Consider the following 10,683-nt stretch of genomic DNA (forward strand, 5'->3'; position numbering starts at 1 on the left):
CTGAGGGACAGACTGCGCCCGGGGAGGAGAGGGGCAGCCGGTGGCTGTGGTGGGGCAGGCCCTGGCTCCATGCAGTGGAAAGCACTGCGGTCAGCGCTGCCAGAGCAGCTATGTCAGAAACGCTGCCCGGCGTCTCAGCTATTTCCCCTGCGAGCAGCCGGCTGGGGCTTGCCGGGGGAGCAAATTCCTCTGGCGAGGCCAGGGCTGCCTGAAAAGAGGCCTGTTCTCCAGGGCGGGAGGAGCACAGCAGGGAGCAGCAGCTCAGAGCCGCCCTTCGCCACAGCACCCCCAAGGAACTGTGCTTCTTTCATCTCCTAAAAATAGCAGGCAGGGGTGAGGGCTCGGGAGCCCCGTCACAGGCAGGGCCTGGCTCAACATGCACATTCCTCTTGCTGGAGCTGGGCTGGACACAGCGCCTCAAGGCAGCCTTCACCACAGAGCTGCCTGACTGCTGCAGCCTCTGGCAGGAGCCCGAGCAGAGCAGGGGCTCTTCCAGGAAGGCAAGGAACAGCCAGAGCTGCTCCTTCCCAGAAGGGCCGCCAGGCTCGAGCCCACCAGCTGCAGAGCACAGGGAGGGCCCCAGCTGTCCCCAGGGGCCAGGCTGCTTGTGTGGGAGAGCAGTGCTCCAGCATGGGCAGACACTGGGCTGGGGGAGGGATGCAAGGCACGCATAGCCCCGGCCCCAGCACAGGCTCCCACCTTTGGCCCTCCTGAACATCAGGACCATCGAGACGCTGCCCTGGCCACCTCAAGAGTCCAGCATTGACACCCCTTTCACCACAGCCCAGAAAGCTGCTTCATGGGTGCAGATGTGGATGCGGACTTTAGACCATTTGCAATGCTCCCAGTGAAAGCAATGCGACCAAGATGGACATCTGCCACATCCCTCTGGCCTCGTGGGCACAGCCACAGCAGCAACCACTGCCAAGGACCAGCTCAGACGGCACACCAGGGATCGCCACCCCAGCAAAGCCTGCTCAAGAGCTGCCCCAGGGCCACTCTCACTCGCAGAGGTGGCCACACGAGCCACAGCTTGATGGGTGCCTGTGCGTTACAGATGGAGGAGTCGCGAGTACTGACTCCTGTTGGCAGGACACCCCTACACTCTAACACCGAGGAGGTCCCCTGGAGGCACAGTCAGCTCCTCCCCAACTGGAAGGACTCGTGTGAGGACTGACAGGAGGGGCAGGGCCCCACACAGCCCAGCCTCCCCTTAGGCAACTGTGGATGCCACGGGAAGGAGGGCACATGGCACTGGGGGGTCCCTAGAAAAGTGCTTTATTTGAGTACAGAGGGGAACGGTCACATCACGAGACTACCCAGGCACTGGGCCAGAACCCTCTGCCTGACCCCCTCCAGTCCCTCGCAAGCGCCCCGTCTCTCCCTGTCCAGCGAACAGGCACAGCCCAGTCCTGTGTCCTTGGTTTTCGGGCAGCACTGCCAGCCAGTGCCTGCAGTGGCTTGCATGACAGCACTGCTACTCCGTGACCTCAGGGACAACGCTCACCAGCAAAGTGTCGTAGCCACGCCGCACCAGCAAGGCCAGGCTCTGCTGTGTCCGTACTGCCTCATACACATCCTCTGCACGGCGTGATGCCTGCCCATTGATCTTCAGCACAACATCACCTGCCTTCATCCCTGCCCTGTGGGGAGAATGACAGAAGCGCACAGTGGGTGAAGCAGATACTCAGCTTTTTCTATCCAGAAGGAAGGAGAGCCAGGCACTACAGGTTTGGGCTGCTGCACCAGGCGTCCCTCCAGCCACACAGGTACCTTGGCCAACAGGACACCAAGCCTGGGCAAGGGTCACCAGTTGGTTTCTGCTGCAGACTGACAATTGTGGGGCCCAAGCCCTGCTGCTCTGGAGCAAAACACTCCGAGCTAAATACAGCCCATCCTGCAAAGCTGCTCTCTCATGCCACCCCCCAGGGCACAGACGGGCACTTACTGATGGGCTGGGGAGCCAATGATCACCTTGTGGATTAGCACTCCGTAGGAGACATCGGGGAAGCTGGGGTCACGCAGCTTCAGCTCAGCCAGGATGCTGCAGAGTGAACATCAGCATCAGGTAAGTAGCTGGGAGGCAGAGCAGAGCTCCCATCCCACCATGGCTGCACAGGCTTGAAGACCACAGCACAGAACCTCTCTTCCTGTATTCCTGCATACTGCTAAGGGCAAAAAACGAGCTGCAAAGCCCAGGAGCACCAAAACACCACCATCTTCCTGTCAAAAACTAGAGGACAAAAGTACTAACTGTGCCAGGGAGAGCTGGAAAATACCAAAGCAGTTGCCAACTAGATCACAGCTCCTGGTAATGCATGTCCCCTGTCTGAGCAGCCCCACATCATACCACCCTTCCTGGTATCAGATCTACCCCTCCCCTGCTGCAGTTTCACTTCTCTGCCTTTGGCGGGCAGGACACAACAAAAGCTATGCCCCCTCTTTTTGCCAGATGTGGGTATACCTCTGCTTGACGCGTCTCTCCTACGGAGTCTATAAACAATCCCAGCTCCTCCAATCTTCCTGCAGATCAGGTTTTCCAAACCTAGCTTATATTCTGCACCTCTCACTGCTCCACTTTGGACTCCCTCCAGCTGCTCGTCACCTCTCCCAAAAGCATCCAGGACTGGACACAGTGCTCTGGGTGGATCTCACCAGAGTGGAGGGATTGTGCCTCATGTAAACAGCATTCTTCCCTCAAACAGTGTGCGTGAACTCTGATCCACTGCAGCCCCAGAAATTCTCACGGACTCTGCCCAGTTCCTTGTTCATCAGCCTTGCTCCTCCTGTTCAGTCAGTTATGGCTCCCCACTTCACAATGGTCCCTGCTGAAATCTACTGTACTTTTTCACACATCTTTGCAAGCTGCCATCCCTTCTTGATTTCACAGGATCACACCATGCCTGAGGTTGGAAGGGACCTCGTAAGACCACCTAGCCCAAGCCCCCTGCTCAAACAAGCTCAGCCAGAGCAGGTTGCCCAGGACTCTGTCCAGCCAGGTTTTGAGTATCTTCAAGGCTGGAGATTCTCCGACCTCTCCAGGCAACCTATGCCAGGCTTTGACCACCCTCCTCATAGTAAAAAAGTAATTTCTTGTGTTCAGATGTAATCTTGTGTTTTGGTTTGTGCCTGTTGCCTCTTCTCCTGTCACTGGGCTCTACTGACAGAGCTACTGATGTGGTCTGCACATTTACTGAGTCAAATCTGCTTCTTCGCCTCAGTCGCTGAAACTGAACAATGCATGCCCTTAAGCAGGTCTCTGTACAAGCGCAGTAAATGCATGATTTTAGGCTACACAGCACTAAGTGTGGCTGCACCTGGTTGTAGTGGGTTGTTGACATGGGTTGGCAGGTAAGTCCCTACCCAGTTGCTCAGTCACTCCCCCAGCAGGATAGGGGAAAGAATATGAAGGGTAAAATCAAGAAAACTTGTGGGTCTACATAAAAATAAGTTTAACAGGCAAAGAAAGAAAGGGGGGGCGCGGAAGGGCAAGCGATGCAAAGGCACTCATTGACCACCTCCCACCTGCACACTGATGGCCAGGTCAATCCCCCAGCAATTGGCTACCTTGGAAAAACTCCCCCCAGTTTTACTGCTGGGCACAACGTCATATGGCATGGTCAGTTCAGGTCAGCTGTCCTGGCTGTGTCCTCTCCCAGCCTCCTCCCGAGGGTGCTGAGTGAGAAATAGGGCAGGCCTTGACACATGAGTAAGCGCTGTTCAGCAACAGCTAAAACATCTGTGTGTTACCAACAGATCTGCTCACAGATCTAACACACAGCATCACGTGGACTGCTAGGAAGAAAATGACTCCATCCCAGCCAGACCCAGTCCACAGGTCAGTCAGTTGAGGGGTCCATTTTCCCCATCACCCTATCACCTACAACACCAGCTGCAGGTCAGAGTTCCCCAGATGCCTACAGTCTCCAGCAGTCTGGCTCAAGAAGCTCCTGAGCTGTAATGCTGTATCTTTGCATTTGAAAATCAGGAAGATTCTTCTTCTGTAAAGTTTTCCAGTTGCTCTTTCGAACCCTACAACATCAGCAAGTTCTATCACACACTGCATGAAGAACCAACCAACGTTTTGGACACTTTTCTAGTAAAACCCCTGACCAGCAACACACACCAGCAGCAGTTTCACGTAGAACCTGTTCCCAATAATCAGCGTGTCTTTCCTTTGCTGCTCTCAAAGTCCTTTGCTCGGTCCCTACTTACTCCATGCAATAAAGTGACTGCAGAGGGCTGTGCTAGCCAGGGTCCTCTCTCTTCCCGTTGCTTTTTGTGGCCAAGGTGAGGGTGCCTACAAGCTCCACCATAGCTGTTGGCACACCTCTGTTCCCTTCAGGCAGCAGAGCAAAGGCCTGGTGTCTCAGGAAGCTCCTGCCTGCCAGATAATATGTGCAGTAGGGCCAGGATGGCGAGAGGCTTGTACCCAACACGGAGCTTCTCCTTCTTCCTGTGCTACGCCAAGTTTCTGGCCTTTCAAATGAGCATGTTCAGACAGTGTAATCATCCGATTCCAAGGCGAGCAATCTCTTGTTGGGAGATCTTCCCAGCAACTGAGCACAAACAAGCCTTTTGGTCAGATGGTTTCCCAGGACCAGCTGCCAGATTGCTCACTGGCTGCACTGAAGCCAGATACACTTCTGAGGAGCCACGTCCTGAGCATTTCACACTTCTTCCCTGACAGACTTCATCCTGGCCGCCCGTTTGGTGAAGCAGGGGGAGGTTGGGCTCCCACATCCCACAGGTTTTGCCGAACACCAGCACCATCTACTGGGCACGCCAGCAATGCCGGCAGTACTCCCTGAATCTCGGGAGGCACAGAACATTTTGAAACAAGATACCCAAGGAGGCGGTGCAGCCACCACCATCCCTGGAGGTACTGAAAAGACACATAGATGTGGTGCTTAGGGACATAGCTTACTGGTGGGCTTTGCAGTGCTGGGTGAACAGTTGGACTCAATGATCGCAAAGGTCTTTTCCAACCTAAAAAATTCTATGATTCTGTAAAGTGCACACATTAGGAGCATGCTGGACCAGCACTCTCACTTCTGAGAGCAATTCTGTTCAAGGACAGAGTACCTGCTCTGGTTCCTTGGCTCTTGCAGCCACCTTTCAAGAGATTTCAACTGACTCTTGGGGCTCAGCATGCTAGTAGGGTTGGCAGTTGTAGTGTGCTTGGCAGAAACACCTTTCAGGGCTGTGCTCTGCCCTTCCTAGAAATCCTGTGGCTCTTGTGTGTTGCTTGGGTTTGTAGGCTGCCTGCACCTCTGGACACCACAAGCAGTCTCTGGGGTTCCTGCCAGCGCTCTACTAGCTAGCACCATGATGACTTCTCTCCAGAGGCAGCACCCAGCCTTCCTCCTGAAACCCAGAAGCCTCACATCACCCTGCGTTGCAGCCACGCTGTATGTGCCTACACAGCCTCCTCTCCTACCTGTTTACCTCCTACCTCAGTTGACTTTACTGCAAGCAGACTTGCCATTTCTTATTCTGAAAGTCCCATATTCTAGAACTGTTTCTGCACCACAGCAATTCACCTGGTAGGTCCCTCCTCCCAGAGACTACAACCTGCCCAACTGTTTCATCACAACTTCCAGTTGCACGTTGCATTATCTGTTAATTACATCATCTCTCTGGTGGCTTTTCATTCATGCTGTGTTGCAAGGGCTCTTTATCGAACTCCTTCCAGTGACAATTATAGTCTGACCTGTCACTCTGAGGGGTAGGTTCAGGGACTTTTTATCTGCTTACAGATTATGCCACAAGTGCAGAAACCTGCATGCTTCTAATTCACCTCTGACATAGCCTAGAGTCTAAACACAACACAAAGACATCTGAAAGTGAATGCTTAAGGCATGAAGACAGCCCTCCCTAAAACAAGCACTCCCAGTTAGTTTGGAAGATCCCATCACACAGTCACCATGCCCCAACACCACCAGCCTGTTGGTACCCGACCTTAGAACACATACCTTGGTGTAAGAGTCAGCATCATCACCCCTATGTAACGGCGCTTCGTCTCTGTATTGCCAAACCAAGAGCCTGTTGAAGGAAAGGACATCAAATGACAAGGCTGAAAACAGGCACACACTCAAAATAGTGCTGGGCTGAGCCAGCCGAGTCACAAAGCTCACAAGCCTCAAGGCAGACATCGTGCGGAGCGAGTTGTTCTGATTCCCTACCAACAGCTTAAGTTCCATTTACCAGTTAGAGCTTTACAGGTATGGCATATTTTGCTTTCCTGGTTTAGGCTGTCATTTTTTGAACTGAGGGTATCACTCCACAGTGCCAACATGAGAATCAGAAAGCAAGAGTCTGCATCAAATAAATTATAACAGACACAAAGGACAAAAAGAGGCAATGTTCCACACAAGTAAATTAACTACCTGTCCTTTACAATACAGCTGAATCCCGCATTTGCATTTCCATTAGTACACAAAAGACTAAGTAGCCCCCAGTTTCCAGGTCATCCTTTCCCTTTCTCAATGCCAACAAATGGTCCACTGATTTCCCCATATGTTGAGATCTAATGAAAAGGACAAAAAAAAAAAAATAAAATCCTCACCTACCCCTGGGGACTTCAGTGCAAGCTACTTAGGACACTTTAAAAGTCTATACCTGCAGCACGCAGGCCAGCATCTTCCTTGTAGTTTGTTAGGCCCCTGTGGGCAGGGAAGCAGCAGCACAGCTTTCCCATGGCAGGGGAGTTTTGTGCCAGATGGAAGAATCTTCTTACTCCCAAAGACTCTTTCTCATGCTCTGCTTGCCCTTGTCTCAGAAAGGCCCAAAGCCCAGATGTGCCAGAGCTTCCCTCTTTCATCCTCTTCCTCCTCCTGGCCTACTTCCCCCAATACCCAAGCAGGGAGGCACCCAACTCACTTTTGCGCTGCTCCTCCTTTTGCAGGAACTTCCGTAGCCGGTCTGAGGGGATGGCAAAAGAGATGCCTGATGTCACCTTCATAGTGTTCACCCCAATCACTTCGCCATCCTGCAGGGGAAAGGGCACTGTGCTATCCAGCTTGCATCGTTGCGGAGAGGAGGGGAACTGCTGTGCAAGCCTGGAGTCCTGTCTGTGCGCCCGTCCCTTCCCAGCCTGCTGCTTCTGCAGCCTGCTGGACCCTGCTGAGGCTGGGCAGAGACTGGTCTCATGCAGCCCCTCCCTCTGCCCTGCCAGCATCAGCCATTCCAGCCTCACTAGAGTAGGGCTCAGCTCCACCATGCCAGAGACCCATCGGCTCAAGCTCCCTGAAACAGACGCTGCACAGAGCTTCCCACACTGGGCTGATCCCCTGCTCCTCCTCCTCCTCCTCCTCACAAGGAGCCTGGAGCATACACTGCCCCTCCCTCCCGGCAGCAGTAGCACCCACAGGTGCTCCCACTGAGGGGTACCAAGCCCCTGGGGACACCGATCGAAGAGCACATGGCACACCTCTGCCCTGGCCCGTGAGGGTGCAAGCAGAGCTTACCAAGTTGACGAGGGGGCCCCCGGAGTTCCCAAACTGCAGCAGAGGAAAGAGCAGTAAACAGGCCATGAAAGCAACATCCTCACACAGCAGGACCCGCGGCAGGGAGGCAGAATCCAGAGAACAGGGTCAGGCCGAGAAATGTAGCCAGCACCCAGGTGACTGGCCAGAATCCCTTCGTCTCCCAGTGCTCTGTGTCCAGCCTCCTCTGACCTCACAGCACCCACAGCCCTTCCCCAGCTCCTTCCTCCCCAAAGAGGGCTGATGGGAGGAGGTGCCACCCCACCCACCCACGACCGCGGGCTCCCCTTACATCAATAGCAGCATCAGTCTGGATGTACTCCATGTCAGAGGTGGTCAGGCCCAGCTCCCGGCCGCCCCGCTGGGCAGAGCTGACGATGCCGGAGGTGATGGTGTTCTGCAGGGCGAACGGGCTGCCCATGGCCACCACAAACTCTCCCTGTCGCACCTCAGAGGAGCGCCCAAGGGGCAGGGTGGGCAGCGGGTGCTGGAAGGGAAGAGGACAGTGAGCAGATGGGAGGGAACGAAGGGAGTCTCCACAACTGCGATGCACACCTTAGGCTTGATCTTGATGGTAGCGATGTCTGCAACCTGGTCCACGTCTTGCACCACAGCATCATACTGCTCACCGCTGGCCAGCTTCACCCGCACACACCGCCGATTTGCCACCACGTGCGCGTTGGTCACAATGAGCCCATCCGGAGACACCAGGAAACCCGAGCCATTAGAGATGGGCACATCACGGCCCGAAAAGGGATGCCTGCAAGATGGGCACAGGTAAGGGAGGGGTGGGAGGGATCCCGAGGGGACTGGTGAAGACTCAGGAGGGCAGGTGCCAGGCAGACTGGGTGGCCCAGACTGGTAGGCCTGGAAAGAAGCAGGGAATAGTGATGATGTCTGGGCAACAGGATGATGGGGGAAGACTCTTTCACTTCTTCACAAAAAGTCCCCATCTCAAGAGTCAAACACGCATGCAAGAAGGGAACAAGCAGGAAGCATCAGGAGCCCATGCACAGCTGCTAAGGTACAATCCCACTGGGACTAGAGAGTTAACAGTGGGAAGCTTACGTGAGTGGAGAGCTGCAGTGAATGGTGCAGTCTGGGAAAGAGCAGCAAGGGGGTAAGTAGCAGGGGTTGTGATCTACACAAAGAAGCAGCCTGAACACACAAAGCCTTGCCTCAGAGCAGGTAAAAACCACTCGGGAGGTGATGCAGGAGGTGATGGGTACATCTTCTTTAGACAGCTGGAGGAAGACTCACAACTGCAGGCCCTGGTCCCCATGGGGGACATCAATCATCCTGACCTCTACAGGAAGGCCTGGTGCTGAGTGGGGCAAGGGACGTAGTGACACAAGACACAGAAAGGTCTGATGCGATTGGTGCCTTTTTGCCTTGTTCTTTGGGCCTCCCAAGTTGCTGTACCCTGAGGCAGTCTGCGGGAATGCAGCATCACACAGATCACTGAAGCCAGCTGGACATGCACAGGTCCATGGATACACATGAGAGGGATGGCTGAGGTCCCTGTGAGTGTTCAAATGTCACAGTGGTAAAGGGGATCTCCTGATGGCTGGAAAAAGGCAAGTCACACCAGCCTAAAAGGCAAGTCACACCAGCCTGCAAGGCTGCCAAGAAAGTGGGTCCTGAAAACTGCAGACCAGCCAGTCTCCACAATCTCTGGGAAAGTTATGGAGCAAACGCTCCCAGAAACCCTTTCCCAGCACAGAGCACACAAGAAGGGGACTGGGGGCTGCCAGCACACACGCACCAATGGCAAATCATGCCTGACCAACCTGGCTGGCTCCTGCAGCCAGATGAGTGGCTCTGCAGGTAACAGGTGAGCAGTGGATATTGTTTACCTTAAGCAGGCTTTCAGCCTTGTCTCCCGTGGTGCCATTAGCCACACAGGTGACATGCGGGCTGATAATCAATAATAAGGTCAACAGAAAATTGGCTGGGCCACCTAGGGGCAAGCCCAGCGGTGGTCAGCTACTAATACCATGCCTCAGGAGGTGGGAGAAGGGCCAGTACCACTCCATGTCCTTCATGTTCCTAAACCAGAGGATGGGACACCACATGCAAACTCAGCAGACCTGCAGATGACACCACACTGGAGGGAGCAGTCAAGAAGCTGAAGGGCTGAGCTACTGTTCAGAGTGTCTTGACAGGCTGGAGACACAGGATGGCAAGATTATGGAGATCAAAGGTAAATGCAAACCGTGCTCTTAGGATGGCGTAATTGTGTGCCACAGGACAGCCTGGGGCCGCTGCCTGGAAGTCAAGAAGGTGGTGGTGTGGCAGCAGCATGTTCCTGTGGTAAAGGCTGGTGGTGTGCACAGGCAGCGGGGTGAGGGGGCCTGTCTCTCCTGTGACACTTGTAGGATCCTACCCGGATGCCGTGCCTGGTTCAGGCTGCCTGGGATACGCGATAGGGCGGCCGCGGGAGAAGCCAGCAGAGGCCCGGCGGTGGCCTGCACTGTGCAGGCGTCGGAGCAGCTCTGCAGGCAGGGCGGACGGGGGAGCCCTCCCTATGGGGTGCGAAGAGGACGGGGACATACCGTCCTCCTCTGCTGAACGAGAAGGGACCGGGACAGGGTCAAGAGGGAAACTTCCCCGTCGGGAAGCGGGGAAGCCGGCTCCGCGGGGGCCGTGGGCCGGGCCGTGCGCAGCCGCCCGGTGCCTGTACCTGCCCACGATCTCCACGTAGACCAGCGCGGGCGCCGTCTTCTCCACCACGTCGGCGATGAAGTTGAAGGCGGCGCGGGGCGAGGCGGTCGGCGGGGCGGGCACGGCGGCGCGCAGAGCGGGCAGCGCGGGCCGGCGGCTCTCGCCATCCCGGGCCCACAGCAGCACCAGCACTGCCGTCCCGGCGCCCAGCGCCGCAGCCAAGGCCCGGCCCCCAGCGGAGGGAAGAGGAGGGGAAGGCGGCGGCGGCGGCGGGTGGGGCTCAGCGGCCCCGCACAGCGCCCGGCACCAACGCACCGCGCCCGGCAGCAGCGGTGCCCGCGCCCACCGTGCCAGCGCCGCCATGCTGCTGCGGCGCCCGCTGGGAGATGGCGTCCCGCCACTGGTCCCGCCGCTAGCCGCAGCACGGCCGCCGGCGGCGGAGAGCAGGGTGGCTTGGCGGTGGGAGCAGCTCACCGGGCCCACCAGACCGGCCGACTGCCCCCCCGACTCGCTGGCTGCCGCGGGCCCGCGG

General features: G+C 56.2%; 1 protein-coding gene across 1 annotated transcript; it reads right to left on the reverse strand.

Moving 5' to 3' along the window:
• Positions 1–1,262: 1,262 nt before the first annotated feature.
• On the reverse strand, positions 1,263–10,542 carry HTRA2 (HtrA serine peptidase 2). Its single transcript, XM_005239502.4, has 8 exons — positions 10,171–10,542; positions 8,043–8,247; positions 7,780–7,974; positions 7,470–7,502; positions 6,883–6,991; positions 5,976–6,045; positions 1,949–2,044; positions 1,263–1,643 (listed from the first exon to the last, which is right to left on the reverse strand). Exons 1-8 carry the CDS (start codon positions 10,512–10,514, stop codon positions 1,478–1,480), a joined length of 1,218 nt encoding a protein of 405 aa, XP_005239559.2. The 5' UTR covers positions 10,515–10,542; the 3' UTR covers positions 1,263–1,477.
• Positions 10,543–10,683: the final 141 nt, after the last annotated feature.

Source organism: Falco peregrinus, chromosome 2, assembly GCF_023634155.1.
Source record: "Falco peregrinus isolate bFalPer1 chromosome 2, bFalPer1.pri, whole genome shotgun sequence".
Taxonomy (NCBI): Eukaryota; Metazoa; Chordata; class Aves; order Falconiformes; family Falconidae; genus Falco; species Falco peregrinus.

Coding starts and splice junctions, on each gene's coding strand:
- HTRA2 (XM_005239502.4), bottom strand. CDS start 10,514: ATGGCGGCGCTGGCACGGTGGGCGCGGGCACCGCTGCTGCCGGGCGCG. Junction 2,045..5,975: donor ATGCTGACTCTTACACCAAG/GTATGTGTTCTA, acceptor TTCACTCTGCAG/CATCCTGGCTGAGCTGAAGC. Junction 1,644..1,948: donor ATTGGCTCCCCAGCCCATCA/GTAAGTGCCCGT, acceptor TTCTCCCCACAG/GGCAGGGATGAAGGCAGGTG.